The following is a 20,508-nucleotide window of genomic DNA, read 5'->3' as shown; positions in this document are numbered from 1 at the left end:
TTCTGTGTGTGTGTGTGTGTGTGTGTGTGTGTGTCTGTGTGTGTGTGTGTGTGTGTGTGTGTGTGTGTGTGTGTGTGTGTGTGTGTGTGTGTGTGAGTGTGTGTGTGTGTGTGTGTGTGTGTGTGTGTGTTTACTAGTTGTGTTTACTAGTTGTGTTTTTGCGGGGGTTGAGCTTTGCACTTTCGGCCCGCCTCTCAACTGTCAATCAACTGTTTACTAACTAACTACTAACTTACTAACTATTTTTTTTCCCCAACACCACACACACACACACACACACACCCCAGGAAGCAGCCCGTGACAGCTGACTAACTCCCAGGTACCTATTTACTGCTAGGTAACAGGGGCACTTAGGGTGAAAGAAACTTTGCCCATTTGTTTCTGCCTCGTGCGGGAATCGAACCCGCGCCACAGAATTATGAGTCCTGCGCGCTATCCACCAGGCTTCGAGGCCCCCGTGTGTGTGTGTGTGTGTGTGTGTGTGTGTGTGTGTGTGTGTGTGTGTGTGTGTGTGTGTGTGTGTGTGTACTCACCTAGTACTCACCTAGTTGTGTTTGCGGGGGTTGAGCTCTGGCTCTTTGGTCCCGCCTCTCAACCGTCAATCAACAGGTGTACAGATTCCTGAGCCTATCGGGCTCTGACATATCTACATTTGAAACTGTGTATGGAGTCAGCCTCCACCACATCACCCCCTAATGCATTCCATTTGTCAACCACTCTGACACTAAAAAAGTTCTCTCTAATATCTCTGTGGCTCATTTGGGCACTCAGTTTCCACCTGTGTCCCCTTGTGCGTGTTCCCCTTGTGTTAAATAGACTGTCTTTTTCTACCCTATCAATTCCCTTCAGAATCTTGAATGTGGTGATCATGTCCCCCCTAACTCATCTGTCTTCCAGCGAAGTGAGGTTTAATTCCCCTCTCTTTCCTCCCTCTCTTTCTTGCTTAATTTGTGTCACCTGATCGTAGAATTCTATCAAGCCTGTAAGGCAAGATTTACCCTCCCTGAACCCATGTTGGCGATTTGTCACGAAGTCCCTTCTCTCCAAATGTGTTACCAGGTTTTTTCTCACGATCTTCTCCATCACCTTGCATGGTATACAAGTCAAGGACACTGGCCTGTAATTCAGTGCCTCTTGTCTGTCGCCCTTTTTGTATATTGGGACCACATTCGCCGTCTTCCATATTTCTGGTAGGTCTCCCGTCTCTAGTGTGTGTGTGTGTGTGTGTGTGTGTGTGTGTGTGTGTGTGTGTGTGTGTGTGTGTGTGACTGACTTACTCATTGTTGTGAGAGTGAGTGTGTGACTGTTGTGTGTGAGTGTGTAACTGTTGTGTGTGTCAATGTGTAACTGTTGTGTGTAAGTGAGTAACTGCTTTCTGTGTGAGTGAGTGACTGTTGTGTGAGAGTGTGTGATTAGTGTGGGTGTGAGTGTATAACTGTTGTGTGTATGTTAGTGTGTATGTGAGTGTGTACCTGTTGTGTGTGTGAGTGTGTGACTGTTGAGTGTGTGAGTGTATGTGTGTGTAACTGTTGTGTGAGTGAGTATGTGACTGTTGTGTGTATGAGTGTGCAATCGTTGTATGTGTGAGTGAATAACTGTTGTGCGTGTGTGTGCAACTATTGTGTAAGTGAGTGTGTGACTGTTGTGTGTGAGTGTGAAACTGTTGTGTGAGTAAGTGTGTGATTGTTGTGTTTATGAGTGCGTAAATGGTGTGTGTGTGAGTGTGTGACTGTTACATGTGTGAGTGTGTGACTGTTGTGTGTGTGTGTTACTTACTGTTGTGTGTTAGTGTGTGACTGCTGAGTGTGAGTGTGTGACTGGTGTGTATGTGTGTGTGTGACTGGTGTGTATGTGTGTGTGTGACTGGTGTGTATGTGTGTGTGCGACTGTTGTGTGTGAGTGTGTGATTGTTGTGTGTGAGTTTGTAACTGTTGTGTGTGTGAGTGTCTAACTGTTGTGTGTGTGAGTGTGTAACTGTTGTGTGTAAGTGAGTAACTGCTTTGTGTGTTAGTTAGTGACTGTTGTGTGTGTGAGTGTGTGATTGTTGTGGGTGTGAGTGTATAACTGTTGTGTGTATTTGAGTGTGTAACTGTTGTGTGTGTGAGTGTGTGAGTGTGTGACTGTTGAGTGTGTGACTGTATGTGTGTGTGTTTGTTGTTTAAGTGAGTGTGTGACTGTTGTGTGTGCGAGTGTGCAATCGTTGTATGTGTGAGTGTGCAATCGTTGTATGTGTGAGTGAGTAACTGCTTTCTGTTTGAGTGAGTGACTGTTGTGTGTGAGTGTGTGACTCTTGTGTGAGAGTGTGTAACTGTTGTGAGTGAGTGTGTGTGATTGTTTTGTGTGTGAGTGTGTGACTGTTGTGTGTGTGTGAGTGTGAGACTGTTGAGTGTGTGAGTTTATGTGCGTGTGTAACTGTTGTGTGAGTGAGTGTGTAACTGGTGTGTATGTGTGTGTGTGACTGTTGTGTGTGTGAGTGTGTGACTGTTGCGTGTGAGAGTGTGACTGTTGTGTGTGAGTGTGTGTGACTGTTGTGTGTGAGTGTGTAACTGTTGTGTGTGAGTGTGTGTGACTGTTTTGTGTGTGAGTGTGTGACTGTTGTGTGTGTGCGAGTGTGTGACTGTTGTGTGTGTGACTGTTGTGTGTGAGTGTGCGACTGTTGTGTGAGTGTGTGACTGTTGTCTTAGTGTGTGACTGTTTTGTGTGTGAGTGTGTGACTGTTGTATGAGTGTGTATCTACTGTGTGTGTGTGTGTGTGTGTGTGTGTGTGTGTGTGTGTGTCTGTGTGTCTGTGTGTGTGTGTGTGTGTGTGTGTGTGTGTGTGTGTGTGTGTGTGTGTGTGTGTGTGTGTGTGTGTGTGACTGACTTACTCACTGTTGTGTGAGTGAGTGTGTGACTGTTGTGTGTGAGTGTGTAACTGTTGTGTGTGTGAGTGTGTAACTGTTGTGTGTGTGAGTGTGTAACTGTTGTGTGTGTGAGTGTGTAACTGTTGTGTGTGTGAGTGTGTAACTGTTGTGTGTGAGTGAGTGACTGTTGTGTGAGAGTGTGTGGTTGTTGTGGGTGTGAGTGTATAACTGTTGTGTGAATGTGAGTGTGTAACTGTTGTGTGTGTTAGTGACTGTTGTGTGTTAGTGTGTGACTGCTGTGTGTGAGTGTGTGACTGGTGTGTATGTGTGTGTGTGACTGTTGTGTGTGAGTGTGTGACTGTTGTGTGTAAGTGAGTAACTGCTTTCTGTGTGAGTTAGTGACTGTTGTGTGTGTGAGTGTGTGATTGTTGTGGGTGTGAGTGTATAACTATTGTGTGTATGAGAGTGTGTAACTGTTGTGTGTGTGAGTGTGTGACTATTGAGTGTGTGAGTGTATGTGAGTGTAACTGTTGTGTAAGTGAGAGTGTGACTGTTGTGTTTGTGAGTGTGCAATCGTTGTATGTGTGAGTGAGTAACTGCTTTCTGTGTGAGTGACTTTTGTGTGTGAGTGTGTGACTGCTGTGTGAGAGTGTGTAACTGTTGTGAGTGAGTGTGTGTGATTGTTTTGTGTGTGAGTGTGTGACTGATGTGTGTGGGTGAGTGAGTGACTGTTGTGTGTGAGTGTGTGACTGCTGTGTGAGAGTGTATAACTGTTAGGAGTGAGTGTGTGATTGTTTTGTATGTGAGTGTGTGACTGTTGTGTGTGTGTGAGTGTGTGACTGTTGTGCTAGTGTGTGACTGTTTTGTGTGTGAGTGTGTGACTGTTGTATGAGTGTGTATCTACTGTGTGTGTTTGTGTGTGTGTGTGTGTGTGTGTGTGTGTGTGTGTGCGTGCGTGCGTGTGTGTGTGTGTGTGTGTGTGTGTGTGTGTGTGTGTGTGTGTGTGTGAGACTGTTGTGTGTGAGTGTGTGACTGTTGTGTGTGAGTGTATAACTGTTGTGTGTGTGAGTGTGTAACTGTTGTGTGTAAGTGAGTAACTGCTTTGTGTGTTAGTTAGTGAGTGTTGTGTGAGAGTGTGTGATTGTTGAGGGTGTGAGTGTATAACTGTTGTGTGTATGTGAGTGTGTAACTGTTGTGTGTGTGAGTGTGTGACTGTTGAGTGTGTGAGTGTATGTGTGTGTAACTGTTGTGTGAGTGAGTGTGTGACTGTTGTGTGTGTGAGTGTGCCATCGTTGTATGTGTGAGTGAGTAACTGCTTTCTGTTTGAGTGAGTCACTGTTGTGTGTGAGTGTGTGACTGCTGTGTACTCACCTAATTGTAGTCACCTAATTGTGCTTGCGGGGGTAGAGCTTTGGCTCTTTGGTCCCGCCTCTCAACTGTCAATCAGCTGGTGTACAGATTCCTGAGCCTACTGGGCTCTATCATATCTACATTTGAAACTGTGTATGGAGTCAGCCTCCACCACATCACTTCCTAGTTCATTCCATTTATTAACTACTCTGACACTGAAAAAATTCTTTCAAACGTCTCTGTGGCTCATCTGGGTACTACGTTTCCACCTGTGTCCCCTTGTTCGTGTTCCACCCGTGCTGAAGAGTTTGTCTTTGTTCACCCTGTCAATTCCCCTGAGAATTTTGAAGGTGGTTATCATGTCTCTCCTTACTCTTCTGTTTTCCAGGGATGTGAGGTTCAGCTCCTTTAGCCTTTCCTCGTAGCTCAATCCTCTCAGTTCCGGGACGAGCCTGGTGGCATACCGCTGAATCTTCTCTAACTTTGTCTTGTGTTTAACTAGGTATGGACTTCAGGCTGGAGCTGCATACTCCAGGATTAATCTTACATAAGTGGTATACAGGGTTCTGAAAGATTCCTTACACAAGTTTCTAAAGGCAGTTCTTATGTTGGCCAGTCTAGCATATGTCGCTGATGATATTCTTTTGATGTGGGCGTCTGGGGACAGGTTCGGTGTGATATCAACCCCCAGATCCTTCTCTCTATTTGACTCTTGCAGGATTTCCCCTCCCAGATGATACCTTGAGTTCAGCCTCCTGCTCCCTTCGCCTAATTTCATCACCTTACACTTTCCTGAGTTGAAATTTAGCAGCCATTTTCTAGACCATTCCTCCAGTTTATCCAGGTCATCCTGTAGTCTCTGTCTATCTTCATCCGTCTTGATTCTTCTCATAATTTTTGCATCATCAGCAAACATCGAGAGGAATGAGTCTATACCCTCTGGAAGATCGTTCACATATATTAGAAACAGAATGGGTCCAAGTACTGAGCCTTGTGGGACTCCGCTGGTGACATCTCGCCACTCTGATGTCTCCCCCCTCACCGTTACTCGTTGTTTCCTGTTGCATAAGTACTCCCTTATCCACTGGAGCACCTTCCCTTTTACTCCTGCCTGTTGCTCCAACTTTTTTAACAGCCTTTTATGGGGTACTGTGTCAAAGGCTTTTTGGCAATCCAGGAAAATGCAGTCGGCCCACCCTTCTCTTTCCTGCCTAATTTTCGTTGCCTGGTCATAAAATTCTATTAAACCTGTGAGGCACGATTTACCATCTCTGAACCCATGTAGGTGGTGCGTTACAAAGTTATTTTCCTCCAGATGCTCTACGAGTCTTTTCCTCACGATCTTCTCCATCACCTTGCATGGTATACAAGTTAAGTAAACTGGCCTGTAATTCAGTGCCTCTTGCCTGTCACCCTTTTTGTATATTGGGACCACGTTAGCTGTCTTCCAACTTTCTGGTACGTCTCCTGTTTCCAGCGACCTGTTATACACCATAGAGAGTGGCACACTTAGTGCTTCTGCACCTTCCTTTAGTATCCATGGTGAGATTCTATCAGGCCCAACAGCCTTTGTCACATCTAGCTCCAGCAGACACCTTTTGACCTCATCACTGGTGAGGTCAAATTCCTCCAAGGTTGCTTGGTTTGCCGCCTCCTCATTTAGTGCAGGGGCTTCTCCTTGTTCTATTGTGAAGACCTCCTGGAATCTCTTGTTGAGTTCTTCACACACCTCCTTGTCATTCTCTGTGTATCTGTTATCCCCTTTCCGCAGCTTCATGACTTGTTCCTTCACTGCTGTTTTCCTCCTGATGTGGCTGTGGAGCAGCTTTGGTTGGGTCTTGGCCTTACTCGCGATGTCATTTTCAAACTGTCTCTCTGCTTCTCTCCTCACTCTGATGTACTCATTTCTGGTCCTCTGGTATCTCTCCCTGCTCTCTGGTGTTCTGTTATTTCTGTAGTTTCTCCATGTTCTTTTACTCAGTTGTTTCGCTACCTTACATTCCTGGTTGAACCATGGGTTTTTCTGTTGTTTTTCGTTTTTCTCCTTTTGGACGGGGATAAACCTGTCTGCAGCTTCCTGGCACTTTTGAGTGACAAAATCCATCATGACCTGCACATTCTTGTCTCAAAGTTCTGTTTCCCATGGTATTCCCCTGAGGAAGTTCCTCATCTCGTCATATTTTCCTCTTCGGTAATTCAGTCTTTTCCCCTCCGCTCCCATCCTTGGATAGGTTATCCCTACCTCCACCAAGTACTCAAAGGTCAGTACACTGTGGTCACTCATTCCTATGGGGGCTTCAACTTTGACTACCCTTATTTCTGACTCATTCAGGGTGAATATCAAGTCGAGTCTAGCTGGTTCATCATTGCCTCTCACTCTTGTGGGTTCCTTGACATGCTGGCTCAGAAAATTCCTTGTTGCCACTTCCAAGAGTTTAGCTCTCCACGTATCTGCACCACCATGTGGGTCCCCATTCTCCCAGTCTATCTTTCCATGGTTGAAATCACCCATGATTAAGAGTCTTGAGCCATTCATGCAGGCAACTGAAGCTGCTCTCTCTATTATATTAATGGTTGCCATGTTGTTCCTATCAAACTCCTGTCTAGGTCTTCTGTCATTTAGGGGAGGGTTGTAAATGACTGCCACTATTATCTTAGATCCACCCTTTGTTATAGTTCCTGTTATGTAATCTCTGAATCCGTCACAGCCCGGAATTTCCATCTCATGAAAACTCCAGTCCTTCCTTATCAGCAGGGCCACTCCTCCACCTCCTCTCCCTTCCCTCTCTTTCCTTATTATATAGTTGTCCTTTGGAAACACAGCATCTGTTATGACTCCTGACAATTTTGTTTCCGTTAGTCCTATTACATCAGGGTTTTCTTCTTGCACCCTTTCTGCCAGTTCACTTGCTTTATTGGTAATCCCATCAATGCTTGAGTACATTACCTTGAAGCTCACTTTCTTATATCCAATTTCACCCACACTCCCTACAAGTGTAGGAGGTTGTTCTATGGTCATTGCTACTTGGGTAGGCTCATCCTCCTGTGAGGTAGTTGCCAGGGGTTCAGGGGAAGGTGGAGTGGGGGGTGGAGGGCTTAGGTCTTCCTCAGGCCTGCTTGGGGCAGGAAGAAGTCCTGGGGGTGAGGGAGCAGGGATTGCTTGGGGAGAGGGCACGCCCTCCTGCGGTGTAGTTGACAGGGGTTTGGAGGGAGGTGGAGTGGGGGATAGAGGGCTTTGGTCTTGCTCAGGCCTGCTTGGGGCAGGGAGAAGACCAGGGGCTGGGAAAGCAGGGGCTACTTGGGGTAAGGGGAGGGGGAGGATTTGGGTTTCATGATGGGCATTATGCAGGGGCAAGGAAGGGTTTGTGCTGGGGAGTAGGGAGGGCCCTATTGGGTGGTTGGCTGGGGTGTTGCATTCCCCCCTGGGGTTCCTGGGTTGCTGGACTGGGGTTCCCCACTCCCCTCTGGGATTGCTGGGTTGGGGGCTCAGGTTCCCTGGCTCTCTTCCCTCTCCTTGCGCCTTTTCCTTGCATCTGCTGCCCTTACTATCTCGTCTCTGGTCATGTCCCTCTGAACATATACCTCTTTGTAGTTCCTTGCATGCCTCAGTTTGCTCTTCCTTACTAAGATGTCCTCTTTGATGTCCTCGCTCTTGAATACTACCTTGATCATTCTCTTTTTGTCTCTGTTGTACTGGCCAATCCGGAAAAACTGTTCTGTCTCGTCAGCCCCTTCCATTCCTATCTCCTTTAATATCCCTGCCACTGCAGCTTTGTCTTTAGTCCTCGTTTCCTCCCTTGTGGAGCCCTCTTGTTCCTTGACTCTGTGACTTCCTTCTCACTTGTGTGAGAGTGTGTTACTGTTGTGTGTGAGTGTGTGTGATTGTTTTTTGTGTGAGTGTGTGACTGTTGTATGTATGTGAGTGTGCGAATGTTGAGTGTGTGAGTGTATGTGTGTGTGTAACTGTTGTGTGAGTGAGTGTGTGACTGGTGTGTATGTGTGTGTGTGACTGTTGTGTGTGAGTGTGTGACTGTTGTGTGTGAGTGTGTAACTGTTTTGTGTGTGAGTGTGTGACTGTTGTGTGTGTGCGAGTGTGTGACTGTTGTGTGTGTGTGTGTGTGTGACTGTTGTGTGTGAGTGTGTGACTATTGTGTTAGTGTGTTACTGTTTTGTGTGTGAGTGTGTGACTGTTGTATGAGTGTGTAATTGTTGTGTGTGTGTGTACTCACCTATTTGTGCCTGCGGGGGTTGAGCTTTGGCTCTTTGGTCCTGCCTCTCTACTGTCAATCAACTGGTGTACAGATTCCTGAGCCTACTGGGCTCTATCATATCTACATTTAAAACTGTGTATGGATTCAGCCTCCACCACATCACTGCCTAGTGCATTCCATCCGTTAACTACTCTGACACTAAAAAAGTTCCTTCTAACGTCTCTGTGGCTCATGTGGGTACTCAATTTCCACCTGTGTCCCCTTGTTCACGTCCCACCAGTGTTGAATAGTTTATCCTTGTTTACCCGGTCGATTCCTCTGAGGATTTTGTAAGTTGTGATCATGTCTCCCCCTACTCTTCTGTCTTCCAGTGTCGTAAGGTGCATTTCCCGCAGCCTTTCCTCGTAACTCATGCCTCTTAGTTCTGGGACTAGTCTAGTGGCATACCTTTGGACTTTTTCCAGCTTCGTCTTGTGCTTGACAAGGTACGGGCTCCATGCTGGGGCCGCATACTCCAGGATTAGTCTTACATATGTGGTGTACAAGATTCTGAATGATTCCTTACACAGGTTCCTGAACGCTGTTCTGATGTTAGCCAGCCTCGCATATGCCGCAGACGTTATTCTTTTTATGTGGGCTTCAGGAGACAGGTTTGGTGTGATATCAACTCCTAGATCTTTCTCTCTGTTCGTTTCATTAAGTACTTCAACTTCTATTCTGTATCCTGTGTTTGGCCTCCTATTTCCACTACCTAGTTTCATTACTTTGCATTTACTCGGGTTGAACTTCGACAGCCATTTGTTGGACCATTCACTTAGTCTGTCTAGGTCATCTTGTAGCCTCCTACTATCGTCCTCAGTTTCAATCCTCCTCATAATTTTTGCATCATCGGCAAACATTGAGAGAAACGATTCTATACCCTCTGGAAGATCATTTACATATATCAGAAACAGTATAGGTCCAAGGACTGACCCCTGCGGTACTCCACTCGTAACGTCTCGCCAGTCTGAGACCTCACCCCTCACACTGACTCGTTGTCTCCTGTTACTTAGGTACTCCTGTATCCAACGGAGTACCTTCCCTTTCACTCCAGCCTGCATCTCCAGTTTTTTCACTAGCCTCTTGTGTGGCACTGTGTCAAAGGCTTTCTGACAATCCAAAAATATGCAGTCTGCCCACCCTTCTCTTTCTTGCCTTATTTTTGTTGCCTGGTCGTAGAATTCAAGTAACCCTGTGAGGCAGGACCTGCCATCCCTGAATCCATGTTGATGCTGTGTTACAAAGTTCTTTCGCTCCAGGTGCTCCACTAGCTTTCTTCGCACAATCTTCTTCATCATCTTGCATGGTATGCAGGTTAGGGACACTGGTCTGTAATTCAGTGCCTCCTGTCTATCCCCTTTCTTGTATATCGGGACTACGTTAGCTGCTTTCCAAATTTCTGGCAGTTCCCCTGTTGCCAATGATTTGTTATACACCATGGAGAGCGGGAGGCACAGTTCTTCTGCTCCTTCCTTTAGTATCCAAGGGGAGATTCCATCTGGGCCTATAGCCTTTGTCACATTAAATTGTAGTAAACACTTCCTTACTTCCCCGCTGGTAATCTCAAACTCTTCCAGTGGTTCCTGGTTAGCTATTCCCTCTCTTATCTCTGGGATTTCTCCTTCCTCTAAGGTGAAGACCTCCTGGAATTTCTTATTCAGTTCCTCACACACTTTCTTGTCATTTGTAGTGAATCTTTCTGCCCCTATCCTTAATTTCATAACCTGTTCCTTTACTGTTGTTTTTCTCCTGATGTGGCTATGCAGCAATTTAGGCTGAGTCTTTGCCTTGCTTGCGATGTCATTTTCGTATTGTCTTTCTGCCTCTCTTCTCATCCTAACATATTCATTCCTGGCATTCTGGTATCTTTCTCTGCTCTCCAGTGTCCTGTTATTCCTATAGTTTCTCCATGCCCTTTTACTTTGCTGCTTAGCTAGCCTACATCTCTGATTAAACCATGGGTTTCTCATCATTTCACTGTTTTCCTTTTGGACTGGGACAAACTTGTTTGCTGCGTTTTTGCATTTTTGCGTGATGTATTCCATCATATCTTGGGCCGTCTTTTCCCTGAGCTCTGTTTCCCATGCTATATCTGCTAGGCATTTTCTTATCTCCTCATAGTTTCCCTTTCGGTATGCTAACCTTTTGGTTTCGGTATCCCTCCTCGAGTTCAATAACCCTTCTTCAATCAGGTACTCAAACACCAATACACTGTGGTCGCTCATTCCTACTGGGTCCTCAAAACTGATTTCTCTTATGTCAAAGTCGTTCAGGGTGAAAACCAGGTCGAGTCTCGCTGGTTCGTCATTTCCTCTCATCCTTGTGGGTTCACTGACATGCTGGGTTAAGAAGTTTCTAGTCGCCACCTCCAGTAGTTTGGCTCTCCACGTTTCCTCGCCTCCATGCGGTTCCTTGTTCTCCCAATCAATCCTGCCGTGATTGAAGTCCCCCATGATGAGCAGGTGGGATCTATTTCTACAGGCAGAAGAGGCTGCCCTCTCAATTATAGTGTTAACTGCCATGTTGTTGCTTTCGTACTCTTGACTGGGTCTTCTGTCATTTGGTGGAGGATTATATATTACTGCTACTACTATCCTTGGTCCTCCCATTGTCATGGTGCCTGCTATGTAGTGTCTGAAACCCTCACAGCCCGGGATAGCCATCTCCTTAAAATTCCATTCCTTTCTCATGAGTAGGGCCACTCCTCCTTCTCCCCTACCTTCCCTCGCTTTCCTTATTATTGTGTACTGGGGAAACACGGCATTCGTTATGATTCCAGAGAGTTTTGTTTCAGTGAGTCCAATTACATCTGGGTTCACTTCTTGTGCTCTTTCCCTTAGTTCACTTGCCTTGCTTGTGATCCCATCTATGTTCGAGTACATTGCCCTGAAACTAACTCTCTTCTGCTTGTCCTCTTGGGGGGACCTGTGGGGTCTGGGGTGAGCGGGAGCTGGGAGGATCTGGTATTGGGAGACTGGTGGAGGAGGAAGGGCTTGGGGGGATAGGGGGGAGGGGGAGGGTAGGGGGAGTGGGTGAGGGGGGAAAGGGGGAGGGTAGGGGGAGTGGGTGAGGGGGGGGAGGGGGAGGGTAGGGGGAGTGGGTGAGGGGGGAGGTCTGTTAGACCTGTGTGTGTTTACTAGTTGTGTTTTTACGGGGGTTGAGCTTTGCTCTTTCGGCCCGCCTCTCAACTGTCAATCAACTGTTTACTAACTACTTTTTTTTTTTTTTTTTTTTTTTTTTTTCCACACCACACACACACACACACCAGAAAGCAGCCCGTGACAGCTGACTAACTCCCAGGTACCTATTTACTGCTAGGTAACAGGGGCATTCAGGGTGAAAGAAACTTTGCCCATTTGTTTCTGCCTCGTGCGGGAATCGAACCCGCGCCACAGAATTACGAATCCTGCGCGCTATCCACCAGCCTACGAGGCTCCTCCCCTGTGTGTGTGTGTGTGTGTGTGTGTGTGTGTGTACTCACCTAGTTGTACTCACCTAGTTGTGTCTGCAGGATCGAGCATTGACTCTTGGATCCCGCCTTTCGAGCATCGGTTGTTTACAGCAATGACTCCTGTCCCATTTCCCTATCATACCTGATTTTTAAATTATGAATAGTATTTGCTTCCACAACCTGTTCCTGAAGTGCATTCCATTTTCCCACTACTCTCACGCTAAAAGAAAACTTCCTAACATCTCTGTGACTCATCTGAGTTTCAAGCTTCCATCCATGTCCCCTCGTTCTATTACTATTCAGTGTGAACATTTCGTCTATGTCCACTCTGTCAATCCCACTGAGTATCTTATACGTTCCTATCATGTCCCCCCTCTCCCTTCTTCTTTCTAGTATCGTAAGGCACAGTTCCCTCAGGCGCTCCTCATACCCCATCCCTCGTAGCTCTGGGACGAGTCTCGTTGCAAACCTCTGAACCTTTTCCTGTTTCATTATATGCTTCTTCAGATGGGGACTCCATGATGAGGCGGCATACTCTAAGACTGGCCTCACGTAGGCAGTGTAAAGCGCCCTAAATGCCTCCTTACTTAGGTTTCTGAATGATGTTCTAACTTTTGCCAGTGTAGAGTACGCTGCTGTCATTATCCTATTTATATGTGCCTCAGGAGATAGATTAGGTGTTACGTCCATCCCCAGGTCTCTTTCACGCGTCGTTACAGGTAGGCTGTTCCCCTTCATTGTGTACTGTCCCTTTGGTCTCCTATCTCCTAGTCTTATTTCCATAACTTTACATTTGCTCGTGTTGAATTCCAGTAGCCATTTCTCTGACCATCTCTGCAACTTGTTCAGGTCCTCTTGGAGGATCCTGCAATCCTCATCTGTCACAACTCTTCTCATCAACTTTGCGTCATCCGCAAACATCGACATGTAGGACTCTACGCCTGTAAACATGTCGTTAACATATACAAGAAATAGAATTGGTCCCAGCACCGATCCTTGTGGTACTCCACTTGTTACTGTTCGCCAGTCCGACTTCTCGCCCCTTACCGTAACTCTTTGGCTCCTTCCTGTTAGGTAGCTCCTTATCCATGCTAGGACCTTTCCCCCCACCCCCGCCTGCCTCTCGAGCTTGAACAGCAGTCTCATGTGCAGTACTGTATCAAAGGCTTTTTGGCAGTCCAGAAATATGAAGTCTGCCCAACCATCTCTGTCCTGTCTTATCCTCGTTATTTTATCATAAAATTCCAGAAGGTTTGTTAGGCACGATTTCCCTGTCCAGAACCCATGTTGATGTTTGTTCACAAACCTAATGTTCTCCAGGTGTGCAACCAGTCGTAGCCTAATTATTCTTTCCAGTATTTTACAGGGGATGCTTGTCAGTGATACAGGTCTATAGTTAAGTGCCTCCTCCCTATCACCTTTCTTGAAGATCGGCACGACATTTGCCTTCTTCCAGCAACTGGGCAATTCTCCTGACATAAGTGACTCATTAAAGATCATTGCCAGAGGCACGCTGAGGGGCTGTGCTGCTTCTTTTAGTATCCACGGTGATACTTTATCTGGTCCAACTGCTTTAGTTGCATCTAGAGTTGTCAACTGCTTCATTACCTCCTCTGCTGTCACCTCTATATCTGATAGTCTTTCATCTAGGGTAACCCCTTCCAACAATGGGAGCTGCTCAGGCTCGGTAGTGAACACTCCATGGAAACTGGCATTCAGTGCCTCTCAGATTTCCTTGTCACTTTCAGTATATGCCCCCTCTGTCTTCCTTAGTCTTGTCACTTGGTCGTTCACCGACATTTTTCTTCTTATATGACTGTGTAGTAACTTGCAATATCGTTCTCATAGTCCTTTTCCGATGTTCGTCTTATGTTAATGTAATTGTTCCTAGCTCTGTTGTATCTGATCCTGTTGTCCTCTGTTCTTTGTCTTCTGTACTTCCTCCACTCCCGCCTGCTGGCCATTTTTGCTTCTGTCACTGTCTATTAAACCATGGGTTATTATATTCCTTCTTATTTTTTCCCTTTACCGTTGGTATAAATCTCTCTTCGGCCTCCTGGCATTTCTGTATGACTAGGTCCATCATATCTTGGACTGTTTTTCCTCTAATTTCTTCCTCCCACTGCACTTCACCCAGATAGTCCCTTATCTTCATATAGTCCCCTTTCCTGTAGTCAGCTCTCCTTTCCCAGATCTCTTGTCCCATGGTCATAAGTTTGAATTCCATCATGTAGTCAAAGACTAGGACACAATGGTCACTGGCCCCTAGAGGTATTTCATGCACTAAATTCTCGATATCTTCTTCGTTCTGGGTGAAAATCAAGTCTAATAGGCTCGGTGCATCTCTTCCTCTTTCCCTTGTGTCTTCCTTCACATGTTGTGTCAGGAAATTCCTGTCTATAACATCTACTAATTTTGCTCCCCACGTTTCGTCCCCTCCATGGGGATTCCTTGATTACCAATTTATCTCTTTATGATTTAGGTCAACCATGATCAGCAGCTTCGCTCTCATTCTGTGGGCTAGTGTTGCTGCCTTCTGCAGTTCATCTATACATGCTTTGTTGTTGTCATCATACTCCTGCCTGGGTCTTCTACTGTTTGGTGGGGGATTGTAGATTACCAAGATCACAATCTTCCTCCCATCTCCTGTCAGAGTTCCATGTATGAAGCTTGTGCACTCATTGGTAACTCGATTTCCCAGGTCTTCAAACTTCCATTTCCGCTTTATTAGGAGTGCTACTCCCCCTCCCTGTCTCTGTGTCCTCTCTTTTCGTATCACCTGGTACCCTTCAGGAAAGATTGCATCTGAGATCATGTCATTAATTTTAGTTTCCACAATTGCAACTATGTCAGGATCTGCTTCACTCACTCTTTCTTTTATCTCTTCTGCTTTATTAGATACCCCATCAGCATTGGTGTACCAAACCTTGAGATTCTTCATGGAAACTCTTGTACCAGAGTTATCCATTTCTCTGGGGGTCTGGGGGTATCTGGGGGGTGTCTGGGGGGTGACTGGGGGCAGGGGGGATCTGGGGGATCTGGGGGGTGTCTGGGGGATGACTGGGGGCGGGGAGGATCCGGGGGATGTCCGGGGGGATCCGAGGGGAGTCTGGGGGGGTCCGGGGGGTGTATGGGGGGTAAAAGAGGTCAGGAGGGGTGCTTGGGGGGCTACTGAGGGCAGGGCTTCTAGGAAGGTAGGTAGGAGGGTCTGGGGTAGGGCCTGGGTAGGTAGGTCTCGAGTAGGAAGGGCATACTGGGTCTGAAGATTAGGGAGGGCATAGAGGGGTTGGGAGATAGCGTAAGGTTGGGAGTCAGATAGTGGTTGAGAGGTGGGGAGGGGGAAGGATAGAGGGGGTGGGGGGAACCTCCCACCCCCCTCGCAAGGGTGGGGGGTCACATGGAAGGAGAGGGGATGAAGAGGGGTGAGGGCTGGGTAGGCTTTGGGTGTTGAGGGGATGAGGGCTGGGTGGGTTCTTGGGGTTGAGGGGATGAGGGCTGGGTGGGTTTTGGGGATTGAGGGGATGAGGGCTGGACGGGTTTTGGGGGTTGAGGTGATGAGGGGGTCCTTGGAATGTGGAATGAATTTGACTGCAGTGGGGTCAGAGGGGTCAAGGGATGTGTTGGGGAGATAAGCAGGGGCGGCTGATTTGGGGAAGGGGTGACCTGAGAAGCAGGTGTGAGCTGGTTAGCATGGGGTGGATTAGCACTGGGGTGTGTAGCTACTCTCAAATGGGAAGAGTTGTATTGTTGTTTGCTTGCTCTGTGGGCAATCTGTTCTTCCTTCGACATGAATTTGTCAATATATACGTTGTAGTAATTTTCGCTACCTCTGAGTAAGTGTTTGTGATGTAGTATGTAATCCACTGCCTCTTCGTTAGTGAACTGTACCAGGACAGGTCGTTTCCTGTTACAGTTGTATGGTCCAAAGCGTCGTTGGACTTGCACCTCATTCCCTGCCATCTGGGCTCTCATGTCTCTCAAGATCCCCTGTAGCTCCAAATCCTCAATCTCCATCCTTTCCTGCCTCGATGGTGCCCTGGCTTCAAGCAATCCTTGGATTATGATTGTCCTCTTTCTCAGTTCAGGGTCATGCTGGTGGCCCTCTCCCTGGCTGACCCCCACCCCTTCCATACCCGCTACTCCACCTACTACTACTCCCTCTTCCCCTGCCAAGCTTCCCTTATTCCTGCCAAATTCATTAGTAAGCCTAGATATTTCTCCTTGCCATTCTACCCTGCTCTTCGTGATTTCCTCTTGAATATAATCCATAAACTCTTGTTTGAATCTGAACCTCGTCCTGTATCTTATTAAAGACTTCACTTTTAATCCCCTGGATTAGATCACCTATCCAAACATCCCTCTTCTCTACAAATTTCCCAATCATCTTCTCCACAAACCTACCTTCTTCCTCAATCATAATACTGTTGGACCTAGACACCCTTCCTGACCTAGTCATTGCTATAATGCAACCTTACCCACAGGGGTCTCAAGTATCTTACCGTCCTGCTAACACAATAGGTGAGTGAATCTCCAAGCGACTTCCCACGTGGTGTTGGGAAGGTTGCTGCCGGGGGTGAGGTCACGCGGTCAGAGGCGGTGAGGTCTGCTCCACACTACACACTGCCACAGTACTTCCTCAACTATTTTGAATTACGCTATTTAAACTGTTTTTCTTCACTACCTTATGGCTTTGGTCAAAACCCAAGGTTTTTTCATTCACTTGTACACACTTTTTCACTTCGAAGTTGCCTGATTACCCCTCCCACTCCACTAGTGACCCAGGAGCTCCCAACCCACGTCCACCCAACACAATGGTCACAACACAAGTGTGTGTGTGTGTGTGTGTGTGTGTGTGTGTGTGTGTGTGTGTGTGTGTGTGTGTGTGTGTGTGTGTGTGTAACTGTTGTGTGTGAGTGTGTGACTGTTGTGGGTTTGAGAGTGTAATCGTTCTGTGTGTGACTGTTGTGGGTTTGAGAGTGTAATCGTTCTGTGTGTGACTGTTGTGGGTTTGAGAGTGTAATCGTTCTGTGTGTGAGTGTGTAACTGTTGAAACTAAGATGAACTGTTTCTGGAACTAAGTCAAGAAAACTTGGCTTATTAGTCAAATCGGGTCTTGCATAGTAGGCCGAGTACTGCGTTCTGGCTACTAGGTACAATATATATATATATATATATATATATATATATATATATATATATATATATATATATATATATATATATATATATATACATATATATATATATATATATATATATATATATATATATATATATATATATATATATATACATATATATATATATATATATATATATATATATATATATATATATATATATATATTAATTTTGGCTGTGTTTTCTGCTCATAATTACCTTATCTTACCCTCCAATACGAAGGATTGCAAGTACATTAATGAAAACCACCTCGTTTACTTCATCTCCTGGTCTAACAATATAACGTATTAGTCAGTAAAGGCCTCAGCGTGCTTGGGTCTGACACAAGTGGCCTATGGCGGAGCTGCCCGGGAACAATCATCCATTCAAATATTGGTTTAGTCCAATGGTACATGACTGACGTGATCGTACGAGGTTTCAATAACACAATATGAACGCTTCATTAGGAGATATCGGATGTAGGAGGTTAATTGTCATTTTCAAGGGGAACTTCCTAATTCAAAGAGAATGGAACTCATTGTGAGGCGCTATTGTTTCAAGTTTCGCTCTTGCGTAATTGTTATGGACTTGGTTGTTGCATAACCTGTTGTGGACTTAGCTGTGGCATAGCCTGTTGTGGACTTAGCTGTGGCATAGCCTGTTGTGGACCTGGCCGTTGCGTAACATGTGTGGGATTTGGCTCTAGGGAACTGTTCTGGAATTCGATCTTACGCAATGGTTTTTTATTGTTTCAATAGAAAACAATTTATTTTCTAATGAGATATTTATAGATGCTTATTTTCATAATATATGCATAGTGAAGTAATTACAAAAATATCAATTGCTTATGATTATATTTTTTTTCTAATAGTTGTGCTATTTGTAAAATATACTGCTAGTGTTAGATTGACTTGTGCGTTCCCTTTTTTTCACTTATTTTTCCCAGGATTTTTGTTATAAATCTTAACAATTTTCTTATTTTTTCCTGAACATTTTACCCCCAGTTAATCTCCTCTGTGAAGCTTCCTTTCCTCTTACAAATTACGTGTTCCTTCCGTCTGCCTCTCCACACACACCCCGCCCACCTCCCTCTCCCCACACCTCCATCATTTTCCCTATCCAAATACTCCCTCAACTATCTCATCACTCCACTCCCACCTTCCTCTCTTCCCCATCACACCAACGCCATCTCCCTGTCTCCGCACATCACTAATCATTTCCCTAAACATTGTCTGCATCACTGTAACCAAATCCACGCCCCTAGAACACAAATATTTTATAAATTTTTCAAATGCCATAAGGACATGTATTTAATTAAATGCCTATGGACTCAGGACAGAACATTTCACATTAACAGACTTCGTGCACGTGGGTGGGGACGATAGGGGTTGAAGCCTGGGACCTAAATTTATTGTTGCTCAGTTTCAAGATCAGAATCTTCTGCCGTTCTGTCCTGACCTCATCTGTCAAGAAAGGCAGTGTAGTAGTGTCATTGACAGCAGTTAGCGTCCCAAGCAACTAGTTCCGACATTTTTCATAAATTCGTCTTGTACCAGTGTTTTTTTCCCTGATACTCATAGATGATTACTCCTCGTCTCCTGTTCCACCTATTATGTCTCACTACCAATACATCACCTAGTATCTAAACGATTGTGCCGGCTCTTAACTTACATCCTTTTCGTAGCAAGGGGTTATAGGTGGAGGAGCGGACAGCCAAGGCACGAAGGTAAACGAGAGAGGTGGTGGACCACAACGACCACACCCTAGTTTGCCTCGCGGTTTTCGGCGAGATAAAAATCACCAGCTCCTCCTCCCTCTCCTTCCTGCAGCACGAGCTTGTGGTGGAGGCGCGGGCTGGGGAGGCCAGGAGCCAGGCGCGGGTGGTAGTGCGTGTGGTCGACCAGAACGACCACGCCCCCGTCTTCCCCAGGGCGCTCCATGAGACGCAGATCACCGAGGAGGACGACAGACATCTACCTAAGACCATCCTTACGGTGAGAAGCTCTTACGGCCATATCTGTCTCCCCGTCTTTTCGTCAGTCTCAAAGATGGGGAGACAGATGTGGACGTAAGAATATTAATATCTCCCTATCTTCCTATCAAAGGAAATGACGTTGTAATTTGTCATTTTTCCTGTTGGTCTGTTCGCATATGCTGTTTTGACTTTTTCTCTTACATACAAACTTTTATTGCATATTCAAGGCTATGACAAAGGCATAGCCTCCACTTGGTTATGACAGATTCTAAGCTGAGCATTCAATAATTTTAAAACTTTTGAGATTGAAAGATATAGCACCTCGATTGGAGATCAAAGGAGTCCGGAAAGATATAGGGTGAATGATGACCTTAAAAGAGGTGATGAACAAGTGGGATAGCATAGCGTTCTAGTTCATAAACTAGAAATGTCTACCGGAATTAAGAGGACCTACCGCAGTGGACGTATCTCCGGCCTAAACAGAAAGTGTCCGAGATCAAGTGTCGTGGAACTTGAGGCAAAAGACAGCAATAGGAAATATTTGCAGCATCAGATCAATTACACCATCTTGGATGTGAGGTGTGACATGTGCCCTAAACAACAGTTCTCTGAGCTACTTCAACAATTTGGAGAGAAGTGGAAATGCCTCATTATTGAGAGCACTACTTTAGATAAGGCTAATTGAAGGTCATGACAAGACGTGAAGAACATATTAAGTGGAATGAGAAATAACAATATTTTGAGAAGTAATGTTAGCAATTGATAAAAATGTGATGTTATCATAATTAAATCAAAATTTACTGTGATATTTAGGATTGGAATAGAACACTGAGGGATAATGTTAGGTTTTTCGATACATTTGTTAAATTAATGACTTTTGCTTTAATATAATATATATATATATATATAGGGAAGGGAGTACCACATCTGGCTGGAAGAAGGGGGACCCATAGCCTCGGAGGAAACCACACATAACGCATTGGAGGGAATGTAGGTCCCCTCCAATACAGTTTCTGGACTTCACCTCCAAAGATTATTTGGGAATACAAACCTGGATAATCGTATGGAAATGTCAAGACACACTAGCCAGGAAACCCACTTCGGCTAATCATTAGCCAGATACCCACACCCACATACAGACTGGCGAAGCGACTCAATGGCTTGCTGACTCCTTATGTCCCTTGCGCCTTAAGCCTGAAGTCTCCAAAGGAATTTGTTGACTTACTGCAGGGAACACGGGCCACAGGGATATGAGCCTCGTTGGACGTAGAATCACTGTTTACCAACGTACCTGTGGATGAAACAATCGAGTTGATAGCGGACAGAGTGTATCGTGATCTGGCCTGTACTCCTCTTGACATACCAGAAAATATTCTAAGGAAACTACTCCAAGCTTGAACTAAAAAGGCACCCTTCTTGAGCCCAGATGGGCACATGTATAAGCAAGTAGATGAGGTCGCCATGGGTTCTCCCCTAGGT

At 45.7% G+C, this 20,508-nt stretch overlaps 1 protein-coding gene across 1 annotated transcript in view; it reads left to right on the top strand.

Moving 5' to 3' along the window:
* Positions 1-20,508, top strand: part of LOC138349713 (putative neural-cadherin 2) — a 419,993-nt gene that overhangs the window by 76,914 nt on the left and 322,571 nt on the right. Inside the window, exon 3 of the mRNA XM_069339617.1 lies at positions 18,884-19,048. Within this exon, the coding sequence (XP_069195718.1) occupies positions 18,884-19,048 (165 nt within the window). The remainder of the gene's footprint in view (positions 1-18,883; positions 19,049-20,508) is intronic.

The sequence above is a fragment of the Procambarus clarkii genome, chromosome 42, assembly GCF_040958095.1.
Source record: "Procambarus clarkii isolate CNS0578487 chromosome 42, FALCON_Pclarkii_2.0, whole genome shotgun sequence".
NCBI classification, from domain to species: Eukaryota; Metazoa; Arthropoda; class Malacostraca; order Decapoda; family Cambaridae; genus Procambarus; species Procambarus clarkii.
This window is presented reverse-complemented; position numbering and strand designations above follow the sequence as displayed.